This window comes from Athene cunicularia, assembly GCF_003259725.1.
Source record: "Athene cunicularia isolate RWA chromosome 14 unlocalized genomic scaffold, athCun1 chr14_part1, whole genome shotgun sequence".
NCBI lineage: Eukaryota > Metazoa > Chordata > Aves > Strigiformes > Strigidae > Athene > Athene cunicularia.
Genome location: NW_020799118.1, coordinates 15,157,928 through 15,173,935, shown reverse-complemented (window position 1 = coordinate 15,173,935; position 16,008 = coordinate 15,157,928). Strand labels below are relative to the sequence as shown.

Here is a 16,008-nt window from a genome sequence, read left to right as displayed (position 1 = left end):
AGGAAGGATTTCTTTGCAGAAGGGGTTGTTGGGCGTTGGAATGGGCTGCCCAGGGCAGGGGGGAGTCCCCATCCCTGGAGGGGTTGAAGAGTCGGGTTGACCCAGCGCTGAGGGATCTGGTGGAGTTGGGAACAGTCAGTGTGGGGTTCATGGTTGGACTGGAGGAGCTTCAAGGGCTTTTCCAACCCAGATGATTCTGTGAGCAGCCGCACAGGGGAGGGGCAGTGGCGCTGGCAGGGGCCTGGGGATGAGGGACTGGTCCTTGTGCCCCAGGGCGGGCGCGGGGTCAGGCAGCTCTGTCTCACGGCCGCGGCTCGTCCCAGCTCCCGTTAGCAGCAGAGCCCCGTGCGGTGTCGGGGCTCCGCATGGCTCTGAACGGCTCTGCACGCCCAGGGGCTCAGGGGGGCTGCGTGGCCCGGGCTCTGCTGGAAGATGGGACCTTCAGGGTCCGTGCGGTGACGAGGAGCCCCACGAAGAAGGAGGCCAAGGAGCTGAAGCAGAGGGGAGCTGAGGTCGTGAAGGCGGATCAGGACGATGAGCCATCGCTGGAGCTGGCCTTGGCGGGTGCTTATGGAGCCTTTGTTGTGACCAACTTCTGGGAGCACTGCAGCAAAGAGAAGGAAATCGCGCAGGTACCGGTGCTTGCTTTAACTGGGACCACGTGCGGAATGGCCGGGAGGGGGGATCAAGGGACAGCTATGTGGCACTGGGGTCGTGCAGCCATGACAGACCTGACAGTTCAAGTGGCCAGTCCAGAAAAGTCCTGAGACCTTATAAACAAACCAGGTCCCAGTTCTTGCAAAGCCAGAACTTGTTCCCTGTTCCCCCAGGGCTCCAGGATTTGGTGCCTTCAGGAAGTTTTTAAATGCCACGAGACTTGGTGTGGAGGAGAGCACTGCTCAGGAGCAGGAGTGGGAAGACTGGGCTCCACAGAGCCTCCAGGGGCTGAGCCAGGGCTGCCTGCGGTCCTGCACTTGCAGCTGTGGGGCCAAACGTGTATCAGAAATGCCAGGGCCTTCCCCAAGGGCGGTGTTCACCCCAGAGCAGATTTCGTAAGGTGGCATGTTGGCCACACCTGGATGGCAGCGAACAAAAGATAAGGTGTGTTAGGGCAGGTATGCTGGGCCTGGCAGATCTTTAGGGCTGGTGTTTGTGTGCTTGGCAGAGGAGCTAGCACCAGAGCTGGAGAGGGTGTGACATTTCTAATGTAGGATGGCGTAAGCAGAGGACTCCTCTTCACCTGGGCAACTCGCAGGGCTCGCTGGGTCTGCCCAGCCCTGGTTCCAGCTGTGGGGTTTGCTCAGCATGTCGGATCCTGCCCAGTGCAACAGCAGGGAAGTGGGGGGGGGACAATGAGAGCCCCTGTACATCCCATTCCCCTCTTCATGGCCGGCTTCACCCTTCACCCAGGGACAGCGACTTGCTGACCTGTCGAAGCGCCTGGGTCTGCGCCACGTCGTGTACAGCGGCCTGGAGAACGTGAAGCAGCTGATGGGGGGGCGGCTGGAGGTGCTCCACTTTGACGGCAAAGGTGTGGTGGAGGAGTACTTCCAGAAGGTTGGTGTTCCCACCACAACCATCCGACTGCCGTTCTACTTCGAGAACTTCCTCTCCATCTTCAAGCCGCAGAAGGTCCCGCAGGGAGATACCTTTGTCCTGGGTAAGAGGTGACTTCTTTCTCTCCAGGTCACTGTCCTGTAGTTCTCATCTGCTCCCACTGTGCAGAGGCTCACTGAGGGGTAGAGGAGCCACCCAGGGCTGCAGACTGATGGGGAAGAAAGGCCTGTGCCAGCTTGCCCGCAGTGAGTTGCAGCTGCATTATGGTCTTTCAGACCTGTTTGGTGACCTACAAGAATTAAGTGGGATCCTGGTCCTGTTTCTGGTGCTGAGGGCTGTTCTGCAGATCCCAGAGTGTCTCTGGACAGCCCAGCTCCCTGCAGTTGGGATGTTGGGGGTCAGAGGTGGGGCTGCAGATCCAGGCGAGTCACAGTGCTGCTCAGGAGCCCAGCCCTGGAGGTGCTCTCGTGGCTTGCCACGCTGATAGGTGCTCTCGGCTCTTCCTCACCTCATGTTCAGAGGCTGGGTGCCCAAAACTCCAGCTTCACCTCCTCAGAGCTGGGCTCCCTCAAGGAGAGCTGCACTCTGTCTGACATCACAGTCTCTATCCCATGCAGAGCTGCCCATGGGGGACACCCCCATGGATGGGATGGCGGTGGAGGACATTGGGCCTGTTGTGCGTTGCCTGCTGAAGTCCCCAGAGGAGTACATAGGCCAAGTGATCGGGCTCAGCACCGGCAAGCTCACCGAGGCGGAGTATGCCACTGTCCTCTCCCAGCAGACAGGCAAGACCGTGGAACCCAGCAAGGTAGGAAGCGTCCCTTGGTGTTTTGGTATTCTTGAGGTGAGGGGAAGCTGAGGGTCCTGCAACCTCCCTTGAGGTGGTGGAGAGCTGATCCTTGCATCTTCCCAACAGCTTCACACTCTGTAGGTCCCTGCCCAGGCTGGGCTGCTGCCGGCTGTGGGTGGGTGGCCTGGGGAGCCGCACACCCAGCCTCTCCCATTGGTCTGGAATAGTGGGGGGGCCTGCAAGGGGGCCAAGCACACACAGCAGTGGCAAAACAAACACTGCTCTGCCCTAATAGCAAGGTGGGGAGCTGTTGGGGCGGAGGGCCCTTGTAGCTCAGTGTACAGGATTAGTTCCGCTGCCCCAGCGTGCGGCTGGAGCACACGTTGGCACCAAAACTGCCTTGTTGGTACCGTGGACGAGGAAACTCGTGCTCTTGGAGCACACGGGTGGGTCGGTGCCTGGCTCTGGGGGTGGTTGAAGCGGGAGGTCTCCAGCAGAGCCAGGGGCTGGGCAGTCGCTGGCAGGGCTGGGCACCTACAGAGCAGGTCTGCTGTTGCCACTCCCTTCAGCACGTCTGCCCCGAGGGCCTTGCTGTGTCACCCTTGCAGCATTCTTGGCCTCTCCGTAGTCCAGGGCTACTTTTTGTTTGTGCTTTGGCTGTCCTGCTCCCCTTGGGTGGCTGATGCAACAGAGGAGGGGTGCAGTGGCACTCTGCTCTGAGAACAAAGCACGTTTCAGTAGAAACAAAGCACCTCTGATGGTTCCTGCAGGTTCTGCTCTCCCAGGGACAAATAAGAATCTCTTCCCGGTGCCCCAGCGCAGTGCGGAAACAGTGGTCAACCCTTTGATTCAGGCAGGGAAGGAAGTGCTGGGGGGCCAGGTGGCAGCCTGTGTTGCTCAGGCTCTCCAGAGCCCTCCTGAACCCCCCAAGACTGTGTTTCTAGAACCCCTCAGCCATGGCTTGTACCCTGGTGCAGGGAAGGGCTCCCTTGTAGCTGCTTTGGGCCTCTGCTGCTGGGGAGAGCGTGTTGTGTGCCAGAGCCAGGCGCTGGCCCGAGGCAGGGTGGGCTGTCCTCTGCCAGACTGGGTGCTCACTGTCACTGCCCTGCCCATGGCTGTGGCTTTGGGAAGATCCAGAACAAGCTCCTTGCCATCTCTGCAGTGTGATTTCTCCACCATGACCCCTTCTCATGCTGCACTGGAGGAAGAGGGTCAGCTCTGTCCGACAGGGCTCTGCTGCATCCTGCTTCCCACCAGCGTGCTCAGGCACAGACTTTCCTCTGCCTTGTCCTCACACCGCAGGGCTGCTGCTTCCTTTACACCACCCTGACCGAAATAACTTTCACAGCAGCAGAGCCTCCTCACCAGTGGAGATAACATGGCTCTAATACAGCCCTCTTCAACATCCCTGCACGCTCTAAGGGAAATACCCCAACAGACCTATGACAACACTTTTTTTTCCCCTAAATTTTTTTGCAGATCTCCCCAGAGGACTATGAGAAACATGACTTCCCTGGGGCCAAGGAACTGGCCGCCATGTTCCGCTTCTATGCGCTGAAGCCAGACCGCAACGTGGACCTGACCATGAAACTCAACCCCAAGGCCCGCACCTTCTCTCAGTGGGTGGCAGACAACAAGGCCGCCTTCTGACCCTGCCCTCCCTCCTCTGCTGCCCGAGCTGCTGCAGCAGGGGGCAGGAATGGGGGGCCAAAGGGGGCTGCGCTGAGCCCCACTGCCTCCCGTGGTGCCCTGGTGAAGGGCTGACCCTGCGGGGCCGGGCAGAGCCTTGGTACCTGCGTGTGCTCCAGGGCTCTCCTGCCATGCGGGTGAGACAATTCAGGGCAGCACGGGAGGAAAGGCTGCACAGCTGCTGGCAGATGGTGGGAGAAGCGCTACCTTTGCACACTGTCTCCAGGGAAGGGTGTGTGTAGTGATTCTGGGTGTTTTCACAGCTATAGGGTGGTGGTGGGTTGTTTTCTCAGGATCACTTTCTTTCCCTGGCAGCTCTGACACACGGCACCAGGCCGTGGGCTGAGCACCTTGTGCCTCTGGCCCCTGCAGGTACCCACGGCCAGCATGGGCTCCTGAGCACCCACAAAACAGGGTGTGGGTGTGTGTGTCCCCAGGGGGTGGAGTCCCCACAGCCCAGGCTCAGGCACTGTAGCCGAGGCAGCAGGCAGAGTGCTGCGTTAGCATCTCCCTGGCCACGGGGGACTGCACAGTGACGTGGGCAGTGTAACAAAAGCTGAGCCCAATTCCTCAAATCAGACAGCGCAGAGCTGTGGCCTGGCCTAGACCTAATTTCAGTTGCCGCCCACCCTAGGATTTAAGACTCACTTAGACTCCTTCCCCTGCCACACTGTATGCTTTAGGTACTGCTCAGGTACCAGCTCCGGGATGGGGCTGTCTCTGTTTGCACTTGAAGGCCCTCACAGCCCCCAGAGCTGCTCAGGACATCCAGCCCTCTCTGCTCCTTGTCTGAGACCTGCCTGTTACAGGGGGAGGGAAGGGGGGTGACAGACAAGGCTGGGAGAGTAGACAAGGCAGCAAGGCACAGCACATGTTAAATATCTTTATGAAGTCAATCTTATTTACATGGATACAGAATCACTTTACAGACAGTTTAATCAGGAGGCAACACGTGCTTTATTTCAGCAAATTAAGAAGGGCAAGACTATGACATGTCTTTGTTTAGCTGGTTGATTAGTATGTGGGCTGATGGTACCTGCACAGTATAACTAACAACAGCAGGCTACAGTAACCATGAAAACACTGCAAGAGCTCAACTCCACTTGGAAGGAGTGATCCACTTCACTTGTATTCTCACACATGTAGGAACAATGACCAATCATTTATGCTACGGGTGTTGCGCTAATGTAATAAAAGGCTTTGTCCCAAACTGACAAAGGGCTTGGTGATAAATTTGTACCCATTCAGAAGCGACAGCATTTGTATTGTAACTTCAGTTAATTTGAGGGGGTAAGGGAAACCTGTGGCAAAGCACAGGTTCCACTGCTGCTTTTTGTGGAGGAAATCATCAGGACTAAGAAATCCTAGGGCTGCAGAGGGAGCCAGGCAGCTGGGCAGGAAGATCCAGCCCCAGGGAGATCTCTCCCAGAGGTGTGCAGGACAGTGAGAGCTGTCATGAGCACAGGGCTAAAACCCACTGACCCACCAAGTCTCCTGGGAGAAGATAAGCAGTGCTAAGTTCGCCAAGCACAGGGCACCTGAGTGAGCAGCAGCCATCCTGGACTCCACCCAACACTCTGTGCTGGGAGGACAATTTTTATTTCACATTTCTACTGTTTCCGATTCTAAATAAAATTTCAACTTTAATTTTTTACCAAATAAGCTTCTAGCAGCAGTAGGGACTGTGGAGCAACCTCAAGAGAGCGCCACGAATCTGCAAAGCTGGCCTTTCCCTTCATGACCAGTGCCTGGGACGGTGGGTGGGTTTTGTATCACGATGCTTGTTGGTGCCTCGGTGGTCTGTAGCCTCTCCCCCGCTGGGATCCACACTGTGCTGCTGACTGACATCCTTCACTCTCCGGAGCCCGCTGCCAGAAACTTTCATTCCCAACTGCAAAGATGATCTGCTGCTGTTGGCTCTTAGTTTCCAGTAGAACGTTTCCCTGCAGTTGAGGCAAGAGAGACATCTGTTTCCTGAGCGAGTTGGCCTAAGGCACAAGTGCAGGCGGGAGAGCACTTCCCCCTGCCCTGTGTCACGCTCTGTCAGCCACACAGAGCAGATGAGTTTGAAGCCTGCAGTGACAGGAAGCTGAGCCCCTGCAATCCAAGACACCAGCATCTGCCAGAGAAGATTTCAAGTCCACAGCACTCCCTCAGAGCAGGCCAGCACCACTGAAATGGTGCCCTGAGTTCTAACACTGCTTATTTGTGTGGCACAGGCTTTGAGGTGCTTTACAACAAGGACCAATTCCTTCCAGGGTGCCGTAAGCCCATGGCAGGGTGAGTCCAGCCTAAGCACACCAGCACCAGAGGCCCTGTAGCCCACCTGCGCCTCCCAGCAAGCCCAGGCTGTGTGCGGGCAACAGAACTGCCCAGTCCCAGCTTTACCAGGCCAGTAACACCCTCGGTGCTTTGAGTCGGGTACAGCCACTGAGTGGATAAGGAAGCAGAGCTGCAGGGGAGGCCAGCAACCTCCCTGAAGGCATGCCCAACATTTTTGCTGCTTTTTGCTGTAGAAACAATGCAATTTAGTCCCTGGCTTTTTGCTCCAGGTCACAGGGAACAGCTAGGGCTTTTCACACCAGTGGCTGGAAGGCCTGAGGCTAAGTGAGAAGCAACGCTGTGCTTTTGCTGCTTCTACCTCCCAAGAAGTGCAAATTCTGCTCAGCGTGTGGGCAAGACAACAATAAAACACAAGAGGCCTCCTACCTCAGATAGGGTGTCAGGAGCTAAACATTTTCTTAAGTTTGGAAAGGAATCCCTCCTTGTTCTCCTCAGCCTCAGGCCTATCCCCGCCTGCGTCAGCGCTAGCCGTGGCCCTGCCACCTGGACACAAACAGCAAAGGGCTGCAGTCAGATAAATCTCCCACCTGTAGCCACCACCTCTGACGAAGTGAGCAGGTTATTTTAGACAGGGAATGGTCAAGGCAGCTGGTTTTGCCTGCACGCTGCACCTGGCAGCGAGCCACAGTACTGGGCCACTTGCAGTGAAAGCACTGTCAGGCCCAGACCCCAGAAGTGGAAAAGACCATGAGCCCATTTAACACCATTCCCTTCCCCTCTCCCCAGCCAGTGAGGGAATTCTCACGCTGCAGAGTCAAGCCAGGGACCCCACAGGCTTCAGAAACAAGCACTTGGAATTGAGAATCTGCCACTAAAAACAAGTTAACTTTACCACAGCCAGCCATGACTTTACAGACAAAAAAAAAGCTGTATTGGTGTCCCTGGAACAACCTCTCTTCCTGTTTCATGGTCATATCATGATCTTTTAGAGCAAAGTGGTGCAAAATCATACTGGGACCCTGCTTCATGTAATTTCAACCAATGCTCAGACAAACAGTATCAAGGAGAAAAACTCAAGCTAGATTGAAAAAGGCTACAAGTATTTCAGAACAACCACCCAGATAAAGAATCTTACTGGCAGCAACAAGCATAATTTTCCTGTATAAACAGGTCCTGAAAAGTCTGTCCCTCCAGAAGTGGCTACAGCAAAAACAAAGGAGACCTCTTTGCTAATCTCCTTTTATCTGGCAATAAAACTGTCAATAACAGGACCCCCAAATCCTCCTCAAGCTTTCTTCACGCACAGAGAACAAAGTCCAGTCCTCCCCATCCTCCCCCAGCTGCTCCCGAGCTGACTGATGCAATGGTATGAAACATCGAGGCCTGTGGCAGAACACACTTCCAGCCACTCATCATGTTTCTGCTTCCCAAAGCAAGGATATGCTCTGAGCAACAGCCTGTCTCTATATTGCAAACTACTGGCATTGTTCGTAATCCATGTTGCTGCTTAATTATAAAAAACTGAGAACATTTTTTACCTTTGGCACAGAAACGTCTTTAAAAAGCTGTAACGCACATTCTGTGCTTGGAGATCTCTCCCCTACCCCAAGGCTGACCTTTAATGTTTACCCTCAGCAGAAAAGACGTAACTTCTGTGTTACGGAAGCACTATAAAACATAACATTGACAAATATTTGGCAGATACTGCCTTCCAGTATCCTGAACTTCAGCATATATTCTTCAGGCTCTGGCATGTGTAGTAGAGAGGACTCAAGTTCCTGGGATCATTTAGCAGCTTTGAAAGACTCTCACCTTTCCCTGGCTGTACACAGTCAAACACACCCTTTTTAGTTTCAAGCACAAGACGACAACCAGCTTTAACAAGTTCACTGTTCCAATATAAGCAAAGAAAAAACTGTTTTCCAGTAACAAAAGACAAAGCTCTTGCCTTACTGTTCTACTGTGTTTTGCCTTTAGCTGCCACTGATGCCAGGGAACTCACCCCTGAAACTGAAAACACGTAATTGCTGAATCAAAATTTTTGATCCAGAGCCGAAAGAGCAGGTTTGCAAAGCTCCCCACTGTTGTTGCTCCCTCCATCACACTGACACTGTCTACTGACTCAGCACCACTGAACATTCCTATCCCAGGTTCCCCCATGTGCACAGGTATGGCTTAGAGCAGCTTTGACAGCAGTACTCCCCTCCAGCTTTCAAGGAGAAACGTTCCCACTTCAGTCAGAAACACAATGGGTTAGCTCACACAGAAAACCGGCCTGAAGCACATTCTTTTTCTACCTCTGCTACTAAGACAAGTTACTTCTGGCACAGGGGCAGAAGCAGGGAGTGGAAGGCATTCATCACCACAGCGACTCACCGCAACCTGTCAGGACCCCCAGTACCTCAAAACCCACACCCTAGTCACGCACACATCTGCCCAGTAAGTATTTGAGTGAAGCTTTCTGGAAAGAGGCTCCCTCCTTGCTTTGTGCAACATCAGACTAGAAGTATCTCCAAAGGAGCACTCACTCCCCTCACTCACCCGATGCTGTATTTGTGACCCCGTTCACTGTGCCATCCACATCTGCCTCGTCCTCAGCGTAGCTCATCATCAAGGCTCTCTGGCGATCCGTCAGCCTCCTGCAGGTCAAAGACAGAGAGGTGTTGGTTCTGCTTGTCTTTAGGGACAGTGTCTCTACACACCTCCTTAACCTTCTCCAGCAGCACACACGAGAGGCAACAGCTACTGGAAGTACAAGACATATACACCTGGCAAATGCTGGCAATCCCTACGGTGCTCTTAAAATGGGCAATCTGCGAAGAACAAGCCCCAGCGGAAGAGGAGATATGCATTTCACCAAAATGCAATGAAAAACCAAAAACATTTTCAAGCGCTGAGAAGAACCATGTGGAGCTGCAACAGAACACACATCTGGTGGGGAGACCTCAGGAAATGAACTCCCTTGCAGAGTGCAGCAATAGAAGCTAAAAAGTTTCCTTCACCACAGGAGCCAAGGGTGGCGAAGCAGTCTGAAAAGAAGCTGCCAAGGACTTCAATTCCTTTAAGCTGTAGGTGTGAGAGCACAGACACTTTGTAAGCCAAAACACTAAATTTATGTAACCAGGATCCAGACAGAATCAGACAGCCAGGCAAATATGCAGGTGCAGAACTACTTATGCACTTGCAGGGTTTAGGATTTTTAGACCTGGGTTGCCAAATGGTATTATTAAAAAAACCTCTACCTCACATTAGAATAAAAAGCAGAGTGGGAAATTAATCATCTTCATAAAGCAGGCATTTTCAAAAAAAATCTTTCTGAACAACATGTTTTGCAAAAAGTTCAAGATTTCGCAGAAACTTGCATTAGCTCTACTTACTGAGGAACTTTTATCTTTATGTGAATGTAGTGGTCTCCGTAGCCGTAACTGTTAACCTTGGGAATGCCTTTCCCACTCATTCGAATTCTCTGGTCTGGCTGAATACCAGGGGGTATCTACGACAGAGGTGTCACATTTATTACTCTAGTTTAACCATTTACATAGTAATTACATGTCTATAAAAGTCAACTACTCCAGCAAGCTTCAAAGTAGGATGGGAGAGATCTGGAACATTCATGCATCTGGACACATTCAGCAGCTGTCAGTAATGACAGAAAAGCTTTTGAAGGAACAAATAAAGAACCTCGCACAGTCTGTAGACCTTGGACAGGATTTATCCAACAATCCACCGGCCCTTCCTCTCCCTGTCCCTAGGCAGCAACAGGAAAGGACGCGTGACCAAGCAGGTCACAAGCTACCTGACACTCAATCCTGAACAAGTCCGAAACACAATACTGGCAGACTTAGGAGATTTGCACCATCTTTGCAGTAAAGGGGAAGTCTCTGCTGTCCCACATCAAATTTATGCCCAAGCTTTTCCACATAAGCATACTTACTGTGATGTTGATTGTCTCGTACAAGCCTTGACATCTGGCTGTGCCTCCCAGAACAGCCTGTGCTATTGAAATAGGGAGCTCTGAATGGATATCTGCTCCATTTCTTCTGAACACAGAACTTTTTTGAACCTAAAAGGCAGGCAGTTCCAAAGAGAAGTGAGCACACCACCACAGAATTCTCACAGTAAACAGCTTTGCAGGTTCTCAGAAGAAAAACATACCAGAATGCTGTAGTCAGACCCTTTACCATCTACAAACTTCATGGCTAAGAAGTGTAAGTTCAGTCTTTTAGAAAAATAACCATACTTAGGAGGCTTAGGAGGACGCCTGCTTCCTACCTCAGCAACTCCCTCCCCCAAACCTGTTGTCAATTTATCAGTATGATTCTGCGGAAACAGAGAAGCTTTGCCCAGTACCCTGAACAGGGGAAAGCCAGAAGAGGGAGACAAGCACTTCTGCAGCAGTCTCACAAGCTGGAAGAGAATTAAATCCTCCTGCACCTCTAAAAAGGTGCTGAAAACAATTCTCTCCCATACAGATGCATCTGACAGGACACCTACAGAAGAGGGCCCCAGCTACAAAATGTGTGTCTGAAAAAGGACGCTTGACCCGCCAGCCTCTGCTCCCGCTGCCCTCCGCGGCGCTCCCACCTCTGCCAGCAGACAGCTCCATCACATTTCCAAGTCAAAGACTCAAGGTATCAAGAGCCTACTCTGCATTTTGATGCACACTACCGTAAGGGCCTCGTCCTGGAACAAGCAGCACAATTCTTCATGAGCAGACTTACACCTTACACCGCTTGTTACAATGCAGCTCTCCTGCTGTCTCAGAAAGTTCACGTGGATCATGTTACCTCAGCTGTTTCAAAGGATCACTCGCTCTTCCTCCTCTGTCCCCCATTCACACAGTCGCTTCCCAGGCAGTTGTGAAGGCAACAATCAACCAACTTAAATAAGGAAAACAGCTTACAATACGTACCCTAAATGTAATGAAAATTTCTTTCTTCCCCACAGGCATGCGAACTGTCTGCCCATCCTCAACACCTGCAATCAGAAAAAAGAAGGAGTGTTACCTTGCGTTCTAATCCATGTGTTACCTGAGTACCTCCAACTCTTGCCACCAGCCAACCAGCGGGCAGCACAGTAACTCTCCAGAGGAGCCCAGGAGCTGTGGCCAAAGGAAGGAGGTGTCAGCACATGTTTATACCTCTGAGGTGATCACTACGCCCCAAGCAGGCTTGTTACTTCAATCCCTACGGAATTCTTTAGGGAACCTCATCAGACTAAGGAACACTGGGCAGCCTCCACTAGCTGCAGGAAAATTCCAAGCTGTTCATCCAGGGCGGTCTCATAGAAGCATGTCTTCAGCCCCACCACTCACTGTACCCTCTCTGGTGAGAAAGGCCATCAGCACACTGTTCTGAGCCAGGCTAAGGCTTCCAAGATTCCCACCCTCTCCTCAGGCTTCCTCAAGGCCAAACAGAAAACCCAAGGCAACAAAACCTTTTGAGTTTCACTTTTCAAAACCTGACTAGAAGGATCCATGCAACAACCAAAACCTCAGCTCAGGAAGGGCAAAGTGAAAATGTATATCCATGGCCAGAAAGTTCATCTCATCACTAGCCCCTTTATCAACTGCCAAGTAATCAACCTGCTTTGTTCATAAAGTAACTTCTCTGCAGCAAAACTTGTTATGTTGCTATCACATTTGTACCTGGCAGGGACCGGCCATGCTTTCGAGGAGAGTTGCTGTTGGCCAAGTGGAAGCAAATAACTACAGTTCTTTAACAGATAACAGCACACAAGTACACCACTAACCAGCTGGCACAGGGACCATCACTGTCTTCTTTTGTTTGGTTTGCCCTGTTCCTCGACATACTACACATGGTGTTGTTATGATGGAACCACGACCACCACATCGTCGGCATGTAGATCTCATTACAAAAGGGCCAGTATTTATTGTCTCCTAGTGAAGAAAACACAGAGTACAAATATTTAGTACAGAGATGGTACTTTTCACTCCACAAAACACTGCCAGCAACTGGCCCAGCACATCCGAGTCCTCCTAATCGCACATGCAACCTGATAGGACAGCAATATCCTTTAGCAAGAGGTGGAGTAAAAAACTGGCTCAGAAATTCAGAGGATGCTGTCTATGAGATTCCATTGCCATCACATTCTGATTTCCACTGAAAACCATCACGACTACAGTATGGCAGGGGCAAGGGAAACACAACACTTCCCATCTCAGGGCTTTAATGTGCAAGAAGGAACAAAGCTCCTTACAGTGCTATTTCACAAAGGACTATAAAACATCTGTATTTTGAGGAATCCAAGGACAATCCATTTGCATGAATTATTGCCAGTGTCCAGGAAAATGTTACAGAGACTGAGCTATGGACTGAAGTGTGAAAGCCACCTGCCAAACTGAGGCACACAAGGAAACAGTGGGAAGAACTCGCAGTCTCCTCTCACCAACCACATCTGTTCTGGGCAGAAAGACACTCTGGTCACTGACGACTGATTGCTGGGACCCATTTTGATGTGCAGAAATTGAAAGCCTGAAGCTTGATCATTACTTACTGTAACTAACTTGAATCTTCTTATTTCACAATTATGTGTAGGCTATCACCACCCTGCTCCTCCCTCCACCCCTCAAAGTAATGCCCAAGTAATTTCAGAACTGTTACATTATATAAACATGGCTTGCTGGATTTAGGATACCAGATGACCTAACCCTGAAGGCTAGTGTTTTTAGCTGGGTGGAGAACTTATGTAATACAGAGAAAATCTTTCTAGGGCCTATTAACAGCAAGTCCACATCAACTCGGCTTCACCCAAGATAAGCTGATGACTGTAGTGAGAATTTTTCACTGTGGAGGGGACTGAATTGCCCCAACAAGGAAAAGCACAGCAGAACCTGTGTCTTAAAAAGCACTTACCATGCCAGTGCCACTGCAGTAGTGACAATGCTGCGCTTTGGTACCGGGTTCGTGTCCTTTACCATTGCATCGCTCACAGGAGTCATTGATGTTCACCACGATCTGCTTGTTAACACCTTTTGCAGCTTGGGTGAATGTCAGTTCCATGATATACTGTACAGGAAACATGAACATCAGTCTGCAGCCAACAAACGATGGGGTCTCAAGCAGACTGAAATTGGTTTAGGCCAAATAGCAAACAATGCTTAAAATACATCCAGGTAACAGAGGGTGGGAAGAAACAGATCAGAAGGGTTCTGCCTCACTTGAGGAAGCAATAATCTCTCATATAAGTCAAAAGGGGTGCAGAAGGATAGCAAACATTACAGGAATGATCACACCAGTCTCATGAGCAGCTGTGTAGCAGAAATTCATTTAAAAATACAAAAAAAGGAAGTAAAAATAGAAGTCAAGCATTTTTCTGCACTCAGGAAAACTCTAAATGCTTCTAAAGGCTTTGTTTAATGGGAATTCAGCAACAGGTGAGGGAGAAGGCTCTCAATCGCAATAAATCCTTTTCCTCAGTAAACTCTTTAAATCAGCAAAGATAACTGCACGAAATAGGAAATTCTATTTATAATAGAAAGGCTATTTTCAGTAAAGCCAGAAATACTGAATATAAAACATTTCTGAAGGCAGCACATGAACCAACACTGTTGATACTTAAAAGAGCATTTAGCTGCAGTACAAAGAACAAGACATAGGTTTTGGTTTATTACGGGCTCGACTGCAAAGTTAAGCCCATTAAATTGCAAAATTAAGCCAATTAAACTGCCAAACCTAATGCTGGAAGGCTTGTTTTCTAGTTAAAAGGTTGTTTGTGGTTTTTAGCATTACAGATCAAAGTAGACATATGTAAATCAACGCACAGCAGAAAAGACGCCTCTACAATGATGGAATTGTTTGGCAGCAACAACTGGTGTCAGGAAACACCAGATGAAGTAGCTGAAGTCTGGAAAAAATATTCTACCTGGAGGCGTGGAGAATGTATCTGCACGGCTTATCAAAAATACCTGACTTGCCCACCCATACAACATAACATTCCCAGAAACAAATTATTTGCTTAAGCTCACTCCTGAAATGATCTGTCACAGACTAGTGTCCCTCTCTAGCTTTTGAGTTTATTGTTTCCCATTTTCATTTCATGACTTGAAAAATAAATGCACTTCATACCTCCTGGGGTTGGTCAAAGACATTCTGAAAATCGCCAAAAGGAGATCCCGAGAACTCTCCAAAGATTTTTCTGAAAAGCTCTTCCGGATCAATCGATGGACCACTGCTCCAGTACTGCCGCCCAGCACCAGCACCTGTTGCTCCAGGATCAAAACTAGCTGTGCCGTACGCATCGTACTGTTTCCGTTTCACTTCATCACTTAACACCTTTGGGGCAAAAGAACGATGCCATCAGGATACTATACAGATCCTGAGCAACTGGGCAGCCTGTATCTGCAGAGCAGCGTCTTTCGGGAGGATTCAAGGCCACTGGCATTACAGCCACAAGCCCACGTTCTCAAACCTCGCTGTCATCAGGAGGGCTATCCCGGCTCTCAGCAGCATATGAATTACCAAAAAGCTGCTTCTTCCCTGGTATCTCCCAGCTCATCATCAGGAAAATGACAAGATCTTACTAATTTATAGCAAGCAAGAATAACTTACATCATATAGTCAATCATTAATGTATCAGGTGAAAGCTGGTAATAAGAGTGCTGGAGTAAATTTGGAAACCCCTGAGTGCAAAAACCAGCACAAGATTTTTGAACAAGCTAAAAAGCAGGAAGAAACAGGACCAGAGTTGCACAGTGGAAGGTAGCTCTGTCTCAAACAGCTGATAACTGCTGACAGGTTTTCTGTTTGTTTAAACTGACCGATAATTCTACTGCAGTGACCACAGCATCTATGCTGGTCACTCACTGCTAAGAAGGAGCACACAAATTGAAGAGCCCAAAACATGTTCAGGTAAATCAGATACTTGGGCTAAGTAATTTCCAGGAGACACCGCCGGGACAGAGATACTCAAGCCTAAAGTATAAGACATTAAAAATCAGACATGGTTTTACAGAAAATACACAGAAGAAATGTTTCCCTCCCCCAGTCTACTCTCCAATCGTTCCTCCTTTGCACGATGATAAAATCCTGCATATTACCTCATAGGCCTCTGCCAGCTGAGAGAACTTCTCTTTAGCTTTAGGGTCATCCTTATTTGTGTCAGGGTGGTATTTCTTTGCCAGCTAAACAACAAAAATCAAACTATTAGAGACAAAAAGAAGTAATTTACTTTAGCATATCTCACATATCAGGAAAAACACATTAGGCAGGGCTTGGCATTCACTATCTGTGCTTTAGGGAACTGAAAGCCTTCATTTTCCATTATCCATTTCCATTATAAGGAACAACTGGAGCTGCTCCTGACTCTCTCAGCAATCCCAGTACCTGCCGGGAGGAGACCCGAGATGACAGCACAGACAGACCACACTTTTGAAGAGGTCCCCAAAGCGATGCACGAGCTTTCCCACCGCCACCCTCCAGCGGGGCCAAACACAGGGATCTCGAAGGCAGCATCCCCCCCGGCAGGGCCCGCGCCCGAACGTGCCTGGTAGTAGGCCTTCTTGATCTCCTTCTGGGTGGCGGTGCGGGGCACCCCCAGCACCTGGTAATAGTCCTCCTTGGCGTGGGCCGCAGCGCTGCTGTGGAAGGAGGCGGCGGCAGCGCGCTTCGTCCCTGCGGGAGAGGAGGGCAGAGGGGCCGGGTGAGGGCCGGGACGGCGCCGCCAAGGGC

At 50.5% G+C, this 16,008-nt stretch overlaps 3 protein-coding genes across 3 annotated transcripts in view; 2 read left to right on the top strand and 1 right to left on the bottom strand.

Moving 5' to 3' along the window:
• The window catches only part of CORO7 (coronin 7), a 50,470-nt gene that overhangs the window by 746 nt on the left and 33,716 nt on the right, over window positions 1–16,008 (top strand). Inside the window, exon 2 of the mRNA XM_026859111.1 lies at window positions 1,332–1,338. The gene's annotated coding sequence lies outside the window, so the exon portion shown is untranslated. The remainder of the gene's footprint in view (window positions 1–1,331; window positions 1,339–16,008) is intronic.
• NMRAL1 (NmrA like redox sensor 1) lies at window positions 158–4,081 on the top strand. Its single transcript, XM_026859113.1, has 4 exons — window positions 158–632; window positions 1,411–1,660; window positions 2,175–2,365; window positions 3,827–4,081. Exons 1-4 carry the CDS (start codon window positions 366–368, stop codon window positions 3,995–3,997), a joined length of 879 nt encoding a protein of 292 aa, XP_026714914.1. The 5' UTR covers window positions 158–365; the 3' UTR covers window positions 3,998–4,081.
• DNAJA3 (DnaJ heat shock protein family (Hsp40) member A3) lies at window positions 4,906–16,003 on the bottom strand (the record flags this gene model as incomplete). Its single annotated transcript, XM_026859211.1, has 11 exons — window positions 4,906–5,979; window positions 6,746–6,862; window positions 8,861–8,958; window positions 9,697–9,812; window positions 10,254–10,382; window positions 11,232–11,296; window positions 12,071–12,218; window positions 13,195–13,347; window positions 14,407–14,613; window positions 15,378–15,461; window positions 15,824–16,003. Coding segments are annotated over 10 exons (1,284 nt in total), but the record flags the coding sequence as incomplete, so codon positions are not given.

Coding starts and splice junctions, on each gene's coding strand:
- NMRAL1 (XM_026859113.1), top strand. CDS start 366: ATGGCTCTGAACGGCTCTGCACGCCCAGGGGCTCAGGGGGGCTGCGTG. Junction 1,661..2,174: donor GGGAGATACCTTTGTCCTGG/GTAAGAGGTGAC, acceptor TATCCCATGCAG/AGCTGCCCATGGGGGACACC. Junction 2,366..3,826: donor AGACCGTGGAACCCAGCAAG/GTAGGAAGCGTC, acceptor ATTTTTTTGCAG/ATCTCCCCAGAGGACTATGA.